The sequence below is a fragment of the Scylla paramamosain genome, chromosome 10 (assembly GCF_035594125.1).
Source record: "Scylla paramamosain isolate STU-SP2022 chromosome 10, ASM3559412v1, whole genome shotgun sequence".
Classification (NCBI taxonomy): domain Eukaryota; kingdom Metazoa; phylum Arthropoda; class Malacostraca; order Decapoda; family Portunidae; genus Scylla; species Scylla paramamosain.
In genome coordinates this window covers 22,025,600-22,045,721 of record NC_087160.1, presented here as the reverse complement: position 1 = coordinate 22,045,721, position 20,122 = coordinate 22,025,600, and the positions used below count along the sequence as shown (strand labels likewise).

General features: G+C 39.6%; 1 protein-coding gene across 4 annotated transcripts; it reads right to left on the bottom strand.

Moving 5' to 3' along the window:
• Positions 1-1,558: 1,558 nt before the first annotated feature.
• Positions 1,559-19,660, bottom strand: LOC135104355 (serine/arginine-rich splicing factor 11-like). 4 transcript variants are annotated; one of them, XM_064011670.1, is made up of 13 exons: positions 19,411-19,660; positions 16,336-16,459; positions 13,979-14,219; positions 12,545-12,688; positions 11,816-11,988; positions 10,439-10,624; positions 9,988-10,176; positions 8,892-9,435; positions 8,312-8,466; positions 8,096-8,218; positions 6,980-7,015; positions 4,604-4,766; positions 1,559-2,999 (listed from the first exon to the last, which is right to left on the bottom strand). In XM_064011670.1, exons 2-13 carry the CDS (start codon positions 16,455-16,457, stop codon positions 2,865-2,867), a joined length of 2,211 nt encoding a protein of 736 aa, XP_063867740.1. In that variant the 5' UTR covers positions 16,458-16,459; positions 19,411-19,660; the 3' UTR covers positions 1,559-2,864. The 4 variants fall into 4 exon arrangements, with proteins under 4 accessions (XP_063867740.1, XP_063867738.1, XP_063867739.1 ...); XM_064011668.1 differs by lacking the exon at positions 19,411-19,660 and having other exon boundaries at positions 16,336-16,592; XM_064011669.1 differs by lacking the exon at positions 19,411-19,660 and having other exon boundaries at positions 4,616-4,766; positions 16,336-16,592.
• Positions 19,661-20,122: the final 462 nt, after the last annotated feature.

Here is a 20,122-nt window from a genome sequence, read left to right as displayed (position 1 = left end):
TTCATAGCCATGTCTACTCATGCTTCTCTAATTATTGGTTAGATTACCTGGCTCTTCTTCAGCAACTGGCACCTCAGTGGGCCTTTACTTTTATATGGATTTTATTGCCCTTGGATATTACCCCTTACATTAAAAACACTGACATTCTCATAATCACATCCACACACCCACAAGCACATGCACACCCTTACAACTCTCACACATACCCAAATCTTACAATCACACTCACACTATCAATCACATCTAACACACACACACACACACACACACACACACACACACACACACACAAATTGATATACTAGTGGCGTATTTATTTCGTTATTAGTATTAAATCACGTATCACGTATAATATCACGCATATTTTCACCTTTAAGGCTACCTATAACAAATGAAATTATTATTATTATTATATAAAAAAAAAAATATTCACGATAATATACACACAATCACACACCCACTTTCACACACACACACACACACACACACACACACACACACACACACACACACACACACACACACACACTCAAACAAATTACACCTACACAAACCCTCACACCTAAAGCTGCCTTGTACTCACCGCCACGAGTAACACACACACACACACACACCTGGCCAGCAGACAAACAACCTCCACCAGTACTCGCCTCTCCTGCCTCCCTCCTTCCACTTCCCGCCACACAAACACGCTCAGAGGCTTAATAGTCCCCACTATGACTCGCTTACTGTTAGATATAAGGTGCATCCCCCTAATAAAGACTCACACGAGCGAGCTTCACAGGCTTATCCATGTTGACAGTGAGGCGGCGTGGGAAAGGGGACCCGTGCTGCTCCTGGCTCGCGACTACCACATGGAAAATATGTATTGTCTCTATTAATATATATTTTTTATCTAGTTGATATTTCTATATTTTGAAAATTTAGTATAAAATTCTGAGTTATATTTTCAAGTTATCTGAATAATCTTGACTTTTTTCTGTCTTTTCTTGTCTACCTTCGACTAATTACGCAGGTATATTATCGTACAAAATAGATTATTATGAAATATTTGGAGTAATTCGCAAGCTAAAAATATAAATACAACAGAATAATTATTATATCTTTATTTATTTTTCTTTATATTGTGTATTTATGAATGTTTCGGCGCGCGTTTCAAATGCAGCCATGCGCACGTGGTCTTGTCACTTTGGAGTCACGTCCCTATATCGCTGTTTACTGCATAAACCACCTTATGTAGGTTTAAGGAGCTGCCTCTTAAAGGTCGACTTACCAATGGCAGTCTCTTCCTAGGCTCATGTCCACCTCATTCAACTACCTTTGTTATATTATTATTATTATTATTATTATTATTATTATTATATTATCATCATTATTATTACTATTATCATTATTATTACTTATTTTCATGTAGGAGGGGCTCTGGTCAAGGATATGAAAAAATTTGAAAAAAAAAAAAAACTGAAGAGGGCTAGTCCCTAAATAACCATAAACAAGCTACAATACAAGTACATTAGTCTAGTCACTGAATTTAATAGGAGTCAAGTAATACAAATACTTATACTGCATATCCATTTATTTAAGTGTATTTTTTCAGTACTGACATGAAGTTGAGATCCCCACCTGCACTTCAAGTGGGGGCATCTCCACACCATATGGAGTGGCTGTCCTTCCTTTCATTAGCTTGCTAGTTACATAAGAGCATCATGATAGCTCCTCTATATCTTTCTCTTTCAGTTTTCAAGAGATATGATACAGATATTACTGTTAAGCTACACAACTGTAGAGTTCAAGAATAAAACAATCATATCTATTTTTCCTATTTATCTATCAGTAGACTAGGCTGAGATCCCCTTTAAAGAAGACAGCCGAGAAAAGACATCAACACATAACAAAAGAGAAACATTTTACCCAGCATGGACACATAAGAGTTGTCAATGCATCATGTAATACTCTCACCATAAATCTCTTCAGTTTCTATGGTGAGTTAAGTAATACATATCATCAAGATTAATAATTCTGACAGAAACAAATTTGTGATACCTCTACCCATACCAAAGGTCACTTATCTGCCTCTTTACATATGGAATTCTCAATGCAATCATATGTACAACATACTTCAATGCACAAACATTCTATTGCAGCACACACACAGACAGACAGACAAACAGATCGATGTGTGAATACCTGTACACAAAGAGAGAGAGAGAGAGAGAGAGAGAGAGAGAGAGAGAGAGAGAGAGAGAGAGAGAGAGAGAGAGAGAGAGAGAGAGAGAGAGAGAGAGAGAGAGAGAGAGAGAGAGAGAGAGAGAGAGAGAGAGAGAGAGAGAGAGAGAGAGAGAGAGAGAGAGAGAGAGAGAGAGAGAGAGAGACAAAGCTGTCCTTGTAAGTTGTGAACGTAGTGCAGAAATAAAACAAAGCAGAAAATGTCATGTTTCAATAGTACATGGGTATCTCATCACATAAAGCAATACAATGCAAAGGATGTTTTACATATCAAAATTAAATGATGACATGGTTTCAATGAGGTAATAAAAAGTAACAAAATGTATTTTACTTTATGTGCATTCAATATAATTAACACAAAGAAACAAAATCTCACCGCTCTGTTTTAACCTTTAATTCCAGACTACTTACCCTTACCAATCACCAATCACACACATACCTGCATACTGTGGGACACAAAATACCCACCAGTGACAAATGCCTCACACCACCACATACACCCCTTCAGGGAAATGCATCACTCATAGTCACAATAGGTTGAGCTGAAATCAAGAAATGCACAGACTGAACAAGGATTATGTTGAGTTCTTGGGAGTGAAAACATATTTCTTCAAAATGGTTAGCAGCCTCGGAGGTAGCTATGGAGAGTCAGAGATGTCCATGTCAACTGTTTCTCCCTTGTCCTTGCTGTCCTCCTCCTCCTTCTTCTTTTTCCCCTTTTCCTCCTCTCCATCGTATCCCAGCTGCTCCTCTTCATCATAGTCCCGGGACACCTTGGAAGAACACAGAAGTTTCAGGGAGTGGCCTTACCATTTTCAAATATCATATAAGAAACTTTTTAAAACATCAGAAGACTTGCAATTCTAGCATAGCAACACGGGGCCTACCACTACACCACTAGTTGTCTGGTAATAGACAAATCCCACCCCACCTCATTTTCAGTGCTTCATTTATGGAGGTGGTTGAACTAAATGGAGGCAAAGTAACTCTGAAGACTACACTTCGTTTTTTTTTTTTTTTTGTAGATAGCTTCCTTTGTAGGGCATACATATTATTTTTTTGCAGCTCTTTTTAATGCACAGAAACTTTTACTTTTCCTTCTTGCATTTTACAAACATTTTTTATTTCTTATATGACAAGTCTTGGTGCCTTGTCCAGGTGTAACAGGACCAGGTCACTGGTCCACCCAGGTATTGCCTGCACTCAGCTGGCTGCTGGCCATGCCCCCTGTGGGGGTGGAGTAATTAAGCCAAGAAGAATAAAGTATACCTTACATGTGACAGGGGATGTGCTTTGAGTGGTATCCTTTCATGAGAATGGACTGTAGAAATTAATTTTCAGGGAAAGAAAGAAAATGGTACATGAAAATGATGCATGTGACACAAGAGCCATATTGCTTGAGAGAAGGCACATGGGATGGTGATGCTAGATGTGGAGCAAGTGAATTGACAGTAAGGTTAACTTTAGATACTATGTAAAATGAGAAAAAAAATCAGTGGAAAAAGCAACTCTGTATAAAGAAAAGACAAAGAAGAAGAATAAAGAAAACAGTGAAAAGATTAATGGCAGGAAGGAAAATATATGATGAAATAAACAGTTCAGTGAATGGCGTTAGTAGGGAGACTAGAACAGCCTACGGAACAGCATTTGTTACCTGCACTGACATAGGGTTGTGAAACATGGACAGCAAGTGAAGGAGATTTGTCAAGGATTAGGGCAGTAGAGATGTCCTTCCTCGCAAAAGCTGTGGATTTAGGAGAAATGGAAGGTTACAGAAATAGCTGTATGAAAGAGTAGGTCTTGAGAGTGAATTGTGGACTTAGCCCCAAATGAATACAGAGAAGAACAATGGGAGGACGGACAGATCCAGAAAATGAATGAAGATAAACTGCTTCAGAAAATGCTCATGAATGAATATGAGGTATAAAATGAGAGGAAATGACCTCTTTGTGACAGACATGAGACTGAGGCTGCACACCAAAGTAGCAGAGGTACAGATGCTGTGTGGAACAAAATTTTGCAGAGATAATATACTTGTGGTATTTCACCCATGGCCATCCTTTGCAACAGCCTCCATTGGTGATAACGATAATGAAAGTATGCAAATTGAAGAAACATACTAAATTTAGGAAGTCTGTCCTCTTAAACTAAATTCAGTTCAAATTCTACTGAAGAAAAGTACCTATACACAATCTTGTTAGTATTGTCTGTTTAAAATGCACACCATCACCACTAAGACATGCAGTTATTGGATATCCCTACATTACCAACACCTGAGATGTGGTTGTTAGGTATGTGCATGTCATCAACAACTAAGACACGTGGTTACAGAGTATATCTACATTCAAAGTGGGTTAGAAAATCCATTAACACCTACAATTTTCTGTACCTTTGATTCTTTTTTCTTTTCTTCTTTCTCCTTCTTGTCCTTCTTCTTATCTTTCTTGTCTTTTTCTCTGTCACGCTCCTTGTCCCTCTGCTTGTCCTTGTCCCGGTCCTTGCCATCCCGGCTTCGGCTGCGGTCCCGGTGAGAGTCTTTCCTGTGGACAAATGACCAGTGTGGTGAGTCCTTAATGTAGTGTTTTTCAAATTTTTTTCATCACGACCCAATTTGACTTTATATACTACCTTCACGACCCTGTACGTCCATTGTAATGTATCTTTCTCCCTCTGACATGAAAACCAATTCACGCACACACACATTACATTTCACTTCCTGCTTATATATCTGTCTACACTGTAGCAACCCAATGAACAAGAGCATATGACCCAGTGCAGGCTTCCGACTCATACTTTAAAGAACTCTGCCCTGATACATCACCAGTTTGTCATGAATGCCAGGCAGCTAAACAGTTCATCAGTACCTCAAGTATTTTATGACCACTAATTGCTATGAGTGGTGGGAATCTTTATTAGGGTTAATACATATTTCTTATCATTTTGTAATGACTTTGTAATGATATATAGTTATTAATCCAAGTGCAGAGAAAATGTATTGCAATAAACTTGAAATGTGGTGAATCTTTATAAGGGTTTCTACAGATTTCTGATCATTTTGTAATGTTTTTGGTATCAAGCATAGTTACTAATCCCACTGTGTGGAAAATATTATTATATGCCTGACATAAAAATCAGTTAAATGTTTTCAGATGATCAATGCAGCTTGATATTACTGTAACTACAGCCTCAGTTTTCATGGAGTTTACTCCCTTTGGCTGCATGTGCCTCCCAGCAGTCCGTGATCAGTATTTACAATGAAGTGGGTATTCATATACACTCTAAAAGCAATCCCAATGGCATGATTCAGATCAGCTGTCTTGTTTAAATTTGATGACTCAAGTAAGAGTTAGAGTATAACAGAGCTAATGGGGCAATGTTGCTGACTACTGAGAGGAAGAGAAATTATATAGAACAAGATGTAGAAGATGTTGACAAAGAGAGAAAGAGAAAGGATATAGAACAAGATGTAAGTGTTGACAAGTAACTTTTTAAGACCTACATTAATAGTGAAACAATGCTAAAGATATATGAAGTACTGCTGTTGACAATATCACCTTAATTATGTACTGTGGATATGTGTATGACTTTTGAGCCTGCAAATATGAATAAAGCTTAAATGATGCACCTGTCAATGCTATCAGACACTACTACAGATAAAATAACAGAAACAACAGTCTACAGCCTTTTTTTCTGCAGTAAAATCTTTCCACCATGTGAAGCTACCATGGGGCATACAGCAGCTAAACATGAGGACAATTTAACAGTATTGGTGATTGGAAGGCAGGGAATCTAACCTAACCAAGCCCACACTATGCCAATGTACTAGCCATCACAGGAACTATCCACCTTCAGTAGCTTTCACTTAAGTATTTATATATCGAACTCAATAATCTACTTACAATGGTTTCTGAAATAACCAAAATGGAGTTCAGCAAGATGTCACTGGATATACAACAGTAGCAACTTATGATGCTTGTCTCATGCACATGCATGACTGCATTCATGCACTGTAAAAATAATGCCTGAATATAAAAAAAAGTATGGGGGAACTGTATTATTCTTTGTGATTTTGAGTTACAATGCATTTCACTCAACATAACAGCTGACTTCAACTTTGTTTACCCCATTATTCTTTGTAATTTTGAGTTACAATACATCCCGCTCAACATAACAGCTGACTTCACCTCTTTTTAGCCCAAGATTGCACTCTGCCAACAAAGAAGTCAAGATATCATATTCTTTAGATGAATTATGAATGAAAAAAAAAAAAAAAAAAAAGATTACTGATGTACCATGGAAACAGAGAGCCCAAGTGAAGCATTGCTGCATACAATGTCTTGACAGAAAATAGCACAGACAGCACCTGTATGGCTCAAAGAATCAGTGCATAGTTTCTGAGCATCAGAGTATAGGCCAAAACATACTCCCATAACAGACATGTGACTAATGAAGTATAACTTTCTGCTGAAAGCTTCAGCCTTCATTTTTTTTGGAATTTCATTGTTTGGTTCTTGACTATCCTGTGGTTCATTTCACCTCAAAGGTGCAGAAATGTGACAGAAAGAACTAACATTGTTGTCATCTATATTTTTCAAACATCGAGCAGAATTTTCCTCCACTTCTGCAGTATCTTACATATATATTTTACATCTATCCATTATATTTCATCCTTTGAAAAGTCCTTTGAAGTTTAGATATTGGAAACTTTGATCTAAATTTGTTTATACATAAAGTAAAGAAACATAGAACTTACTTTTTGCTGGAATCCTTATCTTTGGTCTTCCCTGACCTGGGGAAGAGAAAAAAATTACCTAACCAACAGCTTTATATTTACACCACAGAGCTGAGAAAGGGTTCAAGTGCAGCATTGTGAACTAACACTGACCCACCAGGGCCTGTCTCAGCAAGAGCCCTGGTAAAAAAAGATGAGAGTGCACAATTGCTAGCTAATATTTAAGGCAGTGGTTCCCAATCTGGAGGTCAATTACCCCTCAAATAAAATGACAATTTTGGGAAGATACTAGGACACACCAGGAAAAAAAAGGAGGTACATTAAGTAATAAGGGGGGAAAGGGGGGGGGGGGAGAGAGAGAGAGAGAGAGAGAGAGAGAGAGAGAGAGAGAGAGAGAGAGAGAGAGAGAGAGAGAGAGAGAGAGAGAGAGAGAGAGAGAGAGAGAGAGAGAGAGAGAGAGAGAGAGAGAGAGAGAGAAAAAAAAAAAAGTTGGGAGCCCCAATCTAAAGGAACACAAGTTCTTTTCTACGACATTTTTCAGTGAAACTTCCATTTTATGTGATGCAGTACTGTCAGTGTGGCATCCGCTTCACATCGACACAATTACAGGATGTGATAGAGGGAATCTCTGAGACAAATTTCGAGTGCAAAATAGATTTGGTGTGCCAAGTAAAGGTGAAGAAGTTAAGTGTCAGGAAGTTAAGGGGATTTTAAATGCAGCATCTTAAGCTGGTATGGCCACAGAAAATTAAATAACTAATATCAGTATGGTAGATGCAAGGCATTAGTGTGACTTGCAATGTAACAGAAGGAAGTTTGGAATATGTGAGATAAAGTGACAAGGAGAACAAAAGAATTACAGCATGCGTGGGAGAAATGCAGGAACTAATATAAATGGAGGCTATTAATGCAGCCATTCCCTTAGGGGAGTTCTTAAGAACAATAATCAAATACACATGGAAGGATAGATGGATAGACAAACATGTAGAGACATTCATACACAGACTGACAATACTCCATTGCAAAAAATTGTTCAGTTCAACAGAGAAATTCATATAGAAGTCCAGCATGTGGCAGCCTTCAGGATGAGCCTGAGGGCATCTCTGAAAATAGACTGACAAAGGATGTATGCCTTACTTGGACCTGGACGATGACCTTGATCTCCTTTTGGAGCGTTCATGAGAGCGGCCACGGCGCTCCCTGGATCTGTCACGGCGAGAGCGTGGTGACCTGCTGCGTGACCTGCGCCGTGACCGGGACCTGACCATGGGGAGAAAGTCATAGGTCAGATGTTTACTTACAGGAGTACATTCTCAAGTGAACCACTATCACTATCCTCATGATGAACATTACCTGGATCTTGACTTGTGAGACCTCTTGGAGCGGGTGCGACTCTTGGAACGTGACCGTGACCTGGACCTCTTGGAGCGCGACCTTGACCTGCTACGGCGACTCTTGCGTTCCCTAGAGCGACTGTGAGACTTGGAGCGGCGGGACTTGCTACTTGACTGTAACATGGGATGCAAAGAGACATGTTAAATGGATGCTCAAAAAGTATTACAAAATAGAACAGAAAAATAAAGTTACTTGCTTCATTTGCACAGCATCATAAACAGCTTGACTTAAAAATCCAGGATACTAAGAGTAGATACAAAAATAAGAGAAGGAATACACACACACAGAAACACATATGAATGTTTGAGGAATACAGATAATAAGTGCCATACATTAAAGTACCATAATGAAGGAGAGCAACACAACACAGTGAACATCAAAACAATACCTAAAGCCATACCAAACTATTTACTGGGCAATAAGTGACAAAGAAAATATCATAAGCCTAATACAGTCTTAATATTATAAAAAAAAAAAAAAAGGATAAAATGTAAGTAGATACAAAGATTTGCAAACCAAAACAAACATACACACTTACTTCCTTCTTCCGATCTCTGTCCTTCTCCCGATCCTTATCCTTATCTCTGTCTCTGTCTTTATCCTTTTCTTTTCTATCCTTGTCTTTCTCCTTTTCTCTACTCTTTTCCTTATCTTTGTCTTTTAATTTTTCCTTTTCTTTTTCCACTTCCTTGTCCTTCTCCTCTTCTTTGATATTTTCTGCTTCTTTATCCTGCTCAGAATCTTTGTCTTCCTTTTCTTCTTTGATGTCCTCAACCTTCATTATTTCCTCTTTAATTTCTTTATTTTCATCCAGCTCTTCTATAACTTCCATCTTTACTACATCTGACTTCTTATCTTCCTTCTTCTCCTTGTCCTTCTCTTTATCCTTATCCCTGTCTTTATCCTTTTCTTTGTCCTTATCCTTAGTCTTGTCTCTGTCTCGGTCTTTATCTCTGTCCTTGTCCTTGCTTTTACTGCTACTGCTACTCTTGTCCTTACGGGAAGAAGTGGATTTGCTCTTGGACTTGGAACGGGAACGCTTTGACCGGGACTTGGAGCGTGACTTTCTTCTTGATCGAGACCTGTGGGTACAAATGGCTACAGTTGATGGACAGAAACAGACATGCATACTCATGTGAAGTTGCTATGATTCCTTAAAATGCTTGAACCAGATATGATATTTGGTGTTATGATACTAGTAAGACTCTACATGTTTACAGTATGTGGAAGGATGTAATATTCTCCTGATATCACTGAAAGATTCCTAACATGAAAAATTTGGGACTTTTATGAGCAATTTGAGATTGAGTGAGTAATAAAAACTCCCTTGACAAAGAGATTCATTGACTGATTATGTAAGAAACTTATACAAAACATTATTATGCAGAATCTTCTGAACTGTAATGGCAGACTTGTAAAAGATGCCCTGCATTTTCATTACCATTATTGTTGCAATTTCATTTATCATCTTCATTTTTCCCTATGAAGTTGGACAGCTTATGAGCATGTCACTCTTTGCATTATGCTCATTCAGTGCTCATACAAACCCTTATAAACACACTAAAGAGATTCATAGACAGAAGTTTCTACCATCAAAACTCCAAACATTCTCTATGAAGGAGGACAAGAATTACCTGGACCTGGATCTCCTGTGTGACCTGGAGGATGACCTCTTCCTGCGTGAGCGGCTGCGAGAACGCCGCCGCTCCCTTGACCTGGACCTGGAGCGTGACCGGTGGCGTGGCGAGCGGGAGCGTGTCCGTCGGTGAGACTTAGAGCGACGTGAACGTGATCTGGTGCGGCGGCGAGACCTGGAGCGTGACCTGGGCAGGGGAGGAACATGTCATGTGTGAAACTCTAACCTCAAGCAGGAGTGATAGTTATTTTTTGTAATATTTCTATCTGCATATCAGAAATAGCCTTATCTCTTTTATCAGAATGTTGTCTTTTATGATATCTTCTGCCCAGAATTTCCAGAGATAATGGCACTGAAACATTCCCCAGCCATGCCTTCCACATACACAACTCTTGCTTCTCTCAGTCCTCTTATTCTTTGCACATGTGCAGGGATGCTACAGTCATTACCTTGATCTAGAGCGGGACCTCTTCTCTTTGGATGACGAATCAAGGAATGACATAACGGGATCTATGGCAGAGGCAATGAAGTTCTGTGCCTCCTTCACCCTCCTCATGGCTTCCTCAATCTCCCGCTGGGCTGCCTCATTGCTCTTGGTCTGTGGCTTCACAATAGCCACTGAAGAGTGATTTACCCTGGGAAGAATTGGTGAAGTTATATGCAGATACAAAAAAGTGAAGTAAATAAAAATATATCTCACTGTATACCATTCTGATGTCTCTTGCAGAAGAGTCCACATGCATAAACTTACATTTAAAAACACAAAGAATAAAAAATATCCAAAATAGTAATGAATTATTTTTCCACACAAATTTTCTTTTCTTTGGATCAACATTAGCTCCACAATTGTCAAAGATCCTATTTAAGACCTTGAGTAACATTATATGAAATAAACTATAGCCATAAAAGTATAAAAAGCAATACAATTCCAACAACAACCTACAAAGGCATCTGTTGTTAACTCTTAGACTGCTATGGGTTTTCCTTGAACTAAAAGATAAGAGTGTGATACAAATTAGGAGTGAGTTTTAAAAAAGATAACACTGAGAGCAAAGAAAAGACTAACCACATGCATGTATGAGCAGTCAGACCTCTGCTAGTTAAGACTGTCAAGGCTTATACAAATAACAAATGCCAAACTATCAGCAGGCATCAAAGGATTAAGCCTCCAATAGCTGATAAGAAACAAACTATCTTTTTTCTATGTAAGAGGGGCTCTGGCCAAGGGCAACAGAGCAAAACAAAAGTAAAAAAAGGTCCGATGAGGTGCAGTCCCAAAAGAAAGGTCAAAAGGATCATCCAGATTGGAGGATGTGTTTTGAAACCTACCTCCTGAAAGAGTTCAAGTTATAGGAAGGAGAAAATATAGAAGCAGGCAGGCAATGAGAGAGAGGCTGATGACAGTCAATTAGAGGAGAGGGATCACCTGAAGATCCGCCACCCCACAGGGATCACCTGAAGATCCGCCACCCCAGATTGTCTCACCTGAAGATCCGCCATCCCAGACTCTCTCACTTGGTTAGGTTAGGTTAGGTTAGGTTAGGTTAGGTTAGCCTAGCCTAACCTAACCTAACAACATGAACGCATTAAAAAACTGAGTGGATATAAAAAACGCAGAAAAAAGTTTACTTCATTAAAAGTATGGGATCACCTGAAGTTCCGCCACCCCAGATTGTCTCACCTGAAGATCTGCCACCCCGAGTGCGGCTGGGGTGGCGGATCTTCAGGTGATCCGAGGAGAGGAATTCATATGAAAAAATGCTTTTGTTTCCACTGTTTTGAAGAGTGATGTAAAGGAAGGCTAGTGCAAGCATCTCACTGCTCACTTGATCTGCTTCCCCATATGCTCCAGGTGGTGCAGCTTGAGGGCAGGGATGATGGAGGGCTGCTCTGAGTATTCCACCAAGGCATTTCTTGATCCATTGTTCTCCACCCCAAGACGTGCATATCGCACTTCCCCAGCCTTTGATGCCAACTCCAGAAGCTGGTCTGTGGTGATCTGAAAAGAGATGGAAAACAATGAGATAAGAAAATAACATAAGGAAATAAGGAAAGCTGCAAGCCAGCAGACCTACATGTGGCAGTTCCTGTATTAAACACACATAACCATTTCCACCTATCATCCCATCCATAAATTTGTCTTATCTTCTTTTAAACTCCCTCATGAAACAGCACTCATAAATTTGTCTTATCTTCTTTTAAACTCCCTCATGAAACAGCACTAACAACTGATTACTTAGTCTGTTTCATTCATCTACCACTGTATCTGCAAACCAATTCCTTTCTCTTTTAAGTCTAACTTTTTTGAGCCTGAACCCATTATTTCTTGTTCTATCCTGATTTCTGATCCTGATAATCTTGCTTATGTTAACCTTGTTATATTGCTTATATCATGTTATATCATCCTATACCACTTAAAGACCACTATCAGACACCCTCTTAAACTAGACATCCTTAAAAGTGTCAAGTGTGGATTCAGAGGTGTAAAAATTAAAATATAATGATGTGCTTATCTGATGAACCAATTCACTTGACACAAAGCTAAAGTTACTTACACTTGGATCCAGGTTATCGAAGACAATGGTGCGCCGGATGTCATTGATCTTGTGGGACTCAGTGGTGGCCGGCAGTGGAGGGTAATCTGGCAGGTCATTCTCTGCCAGGTGTGGGTCAATTGTCCTCAAAACAATGCCCTCAATCTGTGGGGGCAATAAAGACTGATGTCAGTATCTGTTATCCTATCCACTCAACTTCTATAATTCAAAACTTTGCATAAACAGCTTTGAACTTCACCTGATTGCTGGACATAATGTTGTGAAAATGAAAAATATGAAAACTACACCCACATCTATTTTGGGTAAATTCCCACACCAACTACCACTGAGCACCACACAGTGTGAAAAGAAACATCAGCAGGTGTGACTTCTCATAATCTGTTCCTTTACATTATGGTAATTCACACTTTTCTCCCTAATGACCTGCCATGGTAACAATGAACCTCTTCTATTATGGGAAAAAAGAAAAAGAAATACAGTAAAATCCCTCTCATCCAACATTCAAGTATCCGGCACATTTTTCTCCGAGCCTTAAAATCAATAAAAAATCAATGTGTATTCGTAAAATCGATTAAAATTCCCGCACGAGGCATACTTTGTCCCCTCGCCACCAGAGCGCACTGCTTCGTGTCACCCGCGGCCCACTGCACTGTGTTTACTCAGTGACTCAGTTCCGCGTGTGCACTGTTTATTGCCTGACGCCTTCATCATGCCTAAAGTTGTAGAAAAGAGGAAGCGTGTTGTGCTTACACTTAGGCAGCTGATCAGATCAGCTGCTGATTAAGATCAGCTGATCTTTGTTATAAGATGCGTGAGTGTAGGGTGGTGATTGTGGACATAATTTCACTTCTATTCAAGTATCTGGCAATATTCAAGTATCCGGCATGTTGGCGGTCCCGTTGATGCCGGATAAGAGGGATTTTACTGTAAGAAAAACACTTACAATGAAACCTTATTTAATTTGATGGGAAAAAATCTATATGTATTATATTACTATATAAAATACAATTTAATTATCAAGTACTTAAATGAGATGAATTTCCATACACACTAAATAAATTGCAGGCAAGCCTCCAACACAAACATGAACATGCCAATAAACAAATAAATAAACTTTAAAGAGATGATAAACAAGATGAAACAAAGTATGTACAATAAAACAAAACAGAATAGTAAAAAACAGAGTAAGTAAAATAAATAAGCAAAAAAATGTGTACAATAAAAAGGGAGAATTTAGTACCAAAATTAAACATCACAGAAGCAGCAAGGGGAAAAAAAAAGTAAATAAATAAATAAATAAATCACATGAAATAAGCTCAAACAAAACAAAAACTGAAACTCCTCTTAATAGATGTAATATTAACAATAGGGGTAAAAGTCAGTGTCTTATGCTGTTCATTCAAGGAAACTCCACTGTGAGCCACCACCACCCACCTGGTTAGTGAGGTGCGGCGGCCACTTGGTCTCCGGCCCAATGCCTGGAATGGTTCCCCCGGTGCCCAGGATCTCCATGGCGCGCTGCTCGTCAGGCATGTCTCCCAGGGTGAAGGGGATGATGATGAGGGCTCGGTCAATGAAGACAGTGTTGGTGAGGTGCTGCGCCACAGACACCGAGTCCCGGTCATGGAACTTGAGAAAACAAATACGAGACTGGACTGGTATGGCAACATCGCGACTGCAAAATAACAGTTATTATAGAAATGCTGTCAGTCTCCGGTGTCAGTAGGGGGTTAAGGCTTTTTTTGTTCGTGTGTGTGTGTGTGTGTGTGTGTGTGTGTGTGTGTGTGTGTGTGTGTGTGTGTGTGTGTGTGTGTGTGTGTGTGTGTGTGTGTGTGTGTGTCAATCTTGTATTCTTGCCATCCTGAGAAAAAGGTTTCCTCATTTTCACTGTCTTGAGTGTAATGAAAATTGATGATAAATAGAATGTTATGCTAGTATGCCAGCAATGCATTCCAGTGCTGGTGGCAGTAGGAGATGATACATGTAGGAAAGAGATAAATATTCAGGTTAAGGTACATATTGTTTTTTCATTCATCTTCACTCTAAGGTCAAGTACAAAATCCTGCCAGGTTAGTTTTACAGTTTTCTAGAGATCAAATATGCTTTTTAGCTGAAATACACAGCAATTAAATGGCATATAGAGATGAAATTATGAAATATATTTTTTTCATTTATCCAAATCTTTGCATCCAAACTGCTAGTTACCCTCTTCCACCTATCATATCCATTTATTCCTTCATAGTCATGCCTTTTAAAAATTGTGCTATATGTGTCTCATATGACTCAATACATTCAATAATTGCAGCTACTCTGGAACTGTACATAAACTTACCAGACCCTGAATAAAACAAAGTCCAATACAGTGTGTGGCAAATTTGCTGTCTTTGTAATTCTTGATGTTTCAGAATGCTTGGCAAGATTATTTTTTTACCTGGATACTTTAATTAAGTTTTGGAGGTCCTGGGTAAAAAAAATCCCTTATAAGTTACAGGGAACACAGATGTAATATCCTTAAAAGCCAGCAGCAGTGTGTGCAGCTTGTCAAACTATTTTGCACTGAGCCTTTAGTCATGGCCTTGGCCTTGGAAATGTCAGGAAGCAGCGATATCAAGTGTTGTAGTATATATACTGAAATCATTGCTATTATCCTTTAAAGAGACAAAACATCCATAATATTTTTATCCTTAAAGAAGTTGATGTCTTCAGATTCATTCTGAAGCAATAAGTAGTTAATGTAGTAGACAAAGATGAGCACACATTATAATAAGTGTGGCAAAGCAGTGACCAGAGGAATCTCCACAGTGGCAACACCTAAACATTCCATACAAAACTATTTTACTATAGGCCATGTCAACCATAACAGATCAATAAAAGGAATCATTCTTCATCTTTCCCTTGCTTCTTACCACATCAATACATATAATGTCTGTAAACAAATAGATAGTGCAAGGCAAGTTGTAAATCTAAATACCTACATAGAAAGATACCCATTTCAAGCAAGAGCGTGGTGGCTGTTATCAGCAGTGCTCCTCATCATCCATCTAAGCTGTAAAAGCTATTTTTAAACTAATCTATGCTTATTGCTACTTACTATCTCTTAACATTTTAAATGACTAAGGTCAGAGAACAAGGTTATAAGGTTATCATGTCACAGGGACTGGTGTCTCTGTGGTACACTGCTCCTCTCATGCCTAAGGGTGGCAAGTTCAATCCTGGCTTGCAGCAGCCTCTCACTGCGGGGATTAAAGCTTTCCTAGCCGGCACCAGATGCCCTCATTACTGTAGTACCAGAATTCAATAAGTTTCAAATTATACCATGGCACTGTTGTAATAAGCAAGGACTATCTGAAGGATGCAACTGTATAGTGATATCCAAAACACTCACCATTAGGTTAATAGCCATTGAAAGCAACTATCTCTAGAATCGTCATAACTACCTACTCTGTATTGTCTTAAACTACATAATACCCGGGTTTTTCTGCAAGGGATTATTCTGTGCATGGGAGACCTAAGTATACAGGTAGGGATCTCAAACTTGTACCCAAACACTCCCACAGCCTACAACTTGAAAAAGGATGGCAAAACATCACGCCCACAAAAGGAGCATGTTCCTCCCCTCTAAATTAGTGAATAAGTGCAGCAACCTGCCAGAGAAAGCTGACCTACAGTAGCAACACCCGTTACCTATGACTGGCAAGTTCATAACCTAGAGCAGAGAGCCTAAATGTTAAGCAATGACCAGTGGGGAGGCAAGCTGGGAAGCAAGGGGAAGGCAGGCACTGGACACTAACATGGTTGGGTACAGGCGAATGTCCTCAATCTTGCCGATGAAGCCAAACAGCGTCGACATCTGGTCCTTGGTGGCTTGAGGGGCTATGTTGGATATCTGCACTATCCTCGTCTTGGACTTCATGGCTGTGGTGAGAGAAATAACAGCACCAAACGAAAATACGTGACCAGCGTCCGCGCGTGGCGGCGGCTTGTCAACACAGTGCTCACCGCGTTGGCAGCGTTGCAAGATCGTTTTGGCCATATTATCGTACTAAACAGGTTGAAATTATTGTACTTCTGGTAAAATGATCGTATATATGTAATTATTCCAAATATTATGCAAAACTGCCACTTTCCATATACAGCAGAATTTAGGTTATATATATATATATATATATATATATATATATATATATATATATATATATATATATATATATATATATATATATATATATATATATATATATATATATATATATATATATATATATATAAGAGAGAGAGAGAGAGAGAGAGAGAGAGAGAGAGAGAGAGAGAGAGAGAGAGAGAGAGAGAGAGAGAGAGAGAGAGAGAGAGAGAGAGAGCATATGTACAACGAAAGACAAGGCAACACACACACACACACACACACACACACACACACACACACACACACACTGCATAAGCATATGTACAACGAAAGACAAGGCAACACACACACACACACACACACACTGCATAAGCATATGTACAACGAAAGACAAGGCAACACACACACACACACACACACACTGCATAAGCATATGTACAACGAAAGACAAGGCAACACACACACACACACACACACACACACACACACACACACACACACACTGCATAAGCATATGTACAACGAAAGACAAGGCAACACACACACACACACACACACACACACACACACACTGCATAAGCATATGTACAACGAAAGACAAGGCAACACACACACACACACACACACTGCATAAGCATATGTACAACGAAAGACAAGGCAACACACACACACACACACACACACACACACACACACACACTGCATAAGCATATGTACAACGAAAGACAAGGCAACACACACACACACACACACACACACACACACACACACACACACACACACACAAACACACTGCATAAGCATACTGCATAAGCATCCGAGGAACCAGGTGAGAGAGAGAGAGAGAGAGAGAGAGAGAGAGAGAGAGAGAGAGAGAGAGAGAGAGAGAGAGAGAGAGAGAGAGAGAGAGAGAGAGAGAGAGAGAGAGAGAGAGCATATGTACTCGTACAACGAAAGACAAGGCAACACACACACACACACACACACACACACACACACACACACACACACACACACACACACACACACACACACACACTGCATAAGCATATGTACAACGAAAGACAAGGCAACACACACACACACACACACACACACACACACACACACACACACACACACACACACACACACACACACACACTGCATAAGCATATGTACAACGAAAGACAAGGCAACACACACACACACACACTGCATAAGCATATGTACAACGAAAGACAAGGCAACACACACACACACACACACACACACACACACACACACAAACACACTGCATAAGCATCTGTACAACGAAAGACAAGGCAAAACACACACACACACACACACACACACACACTGCATAAGCATAAGACAAGGCAACACACACACACACACACACACACACACAAACACACACACACTGCATCACCATCTGTACAACGAAAAATAAAGCAACACACACTGCATCACCATCTGTACAACGGAAAATAAGGCAATACACACACACACACACACACACACACACACACACACACACACACACACACACACACACACACACACACACACACCTTGAAATACCTTGAAAAAAAAAACACTGAATATTTACTGGGAGGGACTGGAAGGGAGTTAGGCAGGGTACCACTCTGATGACGTCACGGCTGGGGGTTGATGACGTCACAGCGACAGTTATTTACGTACGTACGTATTTCATTTTGAAAATGACCCCTCTAAAAAACGCAGCTAGACAGGAATGCTTTATAAATTCACACTTGCCACACATTTTAATTAATACCACAAATAACAACACATTTCAAAACGCAGCAGTATTAAAGATATTTAAAAAGAAGTATCTGGAAACTGTTGGAACCTTCACCCCATTTAAAATCGTTCAAATGTCCACCCATTCTGGCTTAAACATAACGAAAAACACTTAAAAAAATCTGAACTATTTTCTAAAACCATTTAAAGTGAGCTACAAGCACAAATAAAAAATCTACCGAAAAAAAAATTCAATATTATTGGAAGTTGAACACGAATAAAAACAAGTGTACGGTGCACACATTTCACTGAGCGGAACGGCAACACACTTAAAAAAACACCAACTATTTTTTAAAACTAATAAGAACCTAGTACAGGCTGAAATAAAAAATTTAGTTTTGGGACCGTAAAAAAATACGCCGAAAACGGCCCTCTTATTTACACAAAAACAACGCCAAAATCACCACTTTTCACGCAACACACGCGCTCAAATAACTTAAAAAACAACGAAATATTTTTACAAACCATAAAATCTTAGCTACAAGCCGAAATAAAATACTTAGGAAATAAAAAAAAAATATTGGAACCGGAGGGGGCTGGGGAGCCTTATCCAAGATGGCGGTGGGGGGGCCAGTGGAGGGGACGACCAACCCTTCTCACTCATTTAAACCCTCGCCAAACTTAAACTAAGTAATGGCAGGTATATCTAACGAGCGGATATTAAAGCTTGGTCATGTGGCTCCGCTTTGCGACAGTATTGGTTTAAAACACTCACAGATAAGATACATAATGGCTGATAAATAGAGACGACCCAGATTGTTTACATTTTCATTAAATTAAATTTTACGGTTTTTAGCAACGAGACGAGGCTGACACAGGGATATATTGTACTGGAGGTTAGGTGAGATGCGTTAAAATGAGTTAAAACCGTGGATTGTTCAGTTATTCGTTAAAAAGACGTTAAGTTACCTAAATTTATTCTAACACTTCCTGACCTTACCTTCCCTGTGGTGGTGATCCACCTTCCTGCCTCCTCGTCACTATGGCTGGCTGTCTAGCACCTTCTCACAGCCAAACTTTTCTTTATTTTGCTTGTTTTCACCCACTGCTGCCTTCGGGTGTCCACTGCTAGAACCCACGCCTTTCTCATTACCAACTAAAGAAGGTTTAACTCATGGGTAAGCCTTGGCAGCCACTGTGTAGGCGTGGTTACACACACACACACACACAAAAAAAAAAAAAAAACACAGTCTGTCAGGGTGGGAGTTGAAACAGACGCGTACTAATACCTCCGATAGACGCGACACACTGTCAGGCAGCGGCGCTGGTCGAGTCTAGCGGAAAACATGACCATCTCGACAAAATACCAATTATTGTATTTCCATATTATCGCAAAATGTTTTGTGGTTTTTCAATGTGATATATTTAATGGATATAATTGAAAATTGTATTATACAACGATTTAATTCTATAGTGAGGTATTATTCTCACCACCACTCTAGCAAGAGGATGGGGGAGACTGAAGCAGATCCTTTCTCGAATCGAGGTCCACAGGCTCATAAGAAGCTTGTCGGTTCTCATCCCACAATAAAGATTAAAGGAACATCCTGCATGATGATGATGAGATGGCCAGGATACATGCATGATCTGGACGCAATGCAGCAATGTCCTGGCCCACCAAAGGGCGGGGGGGATCAGCCGGTGCATTGCTC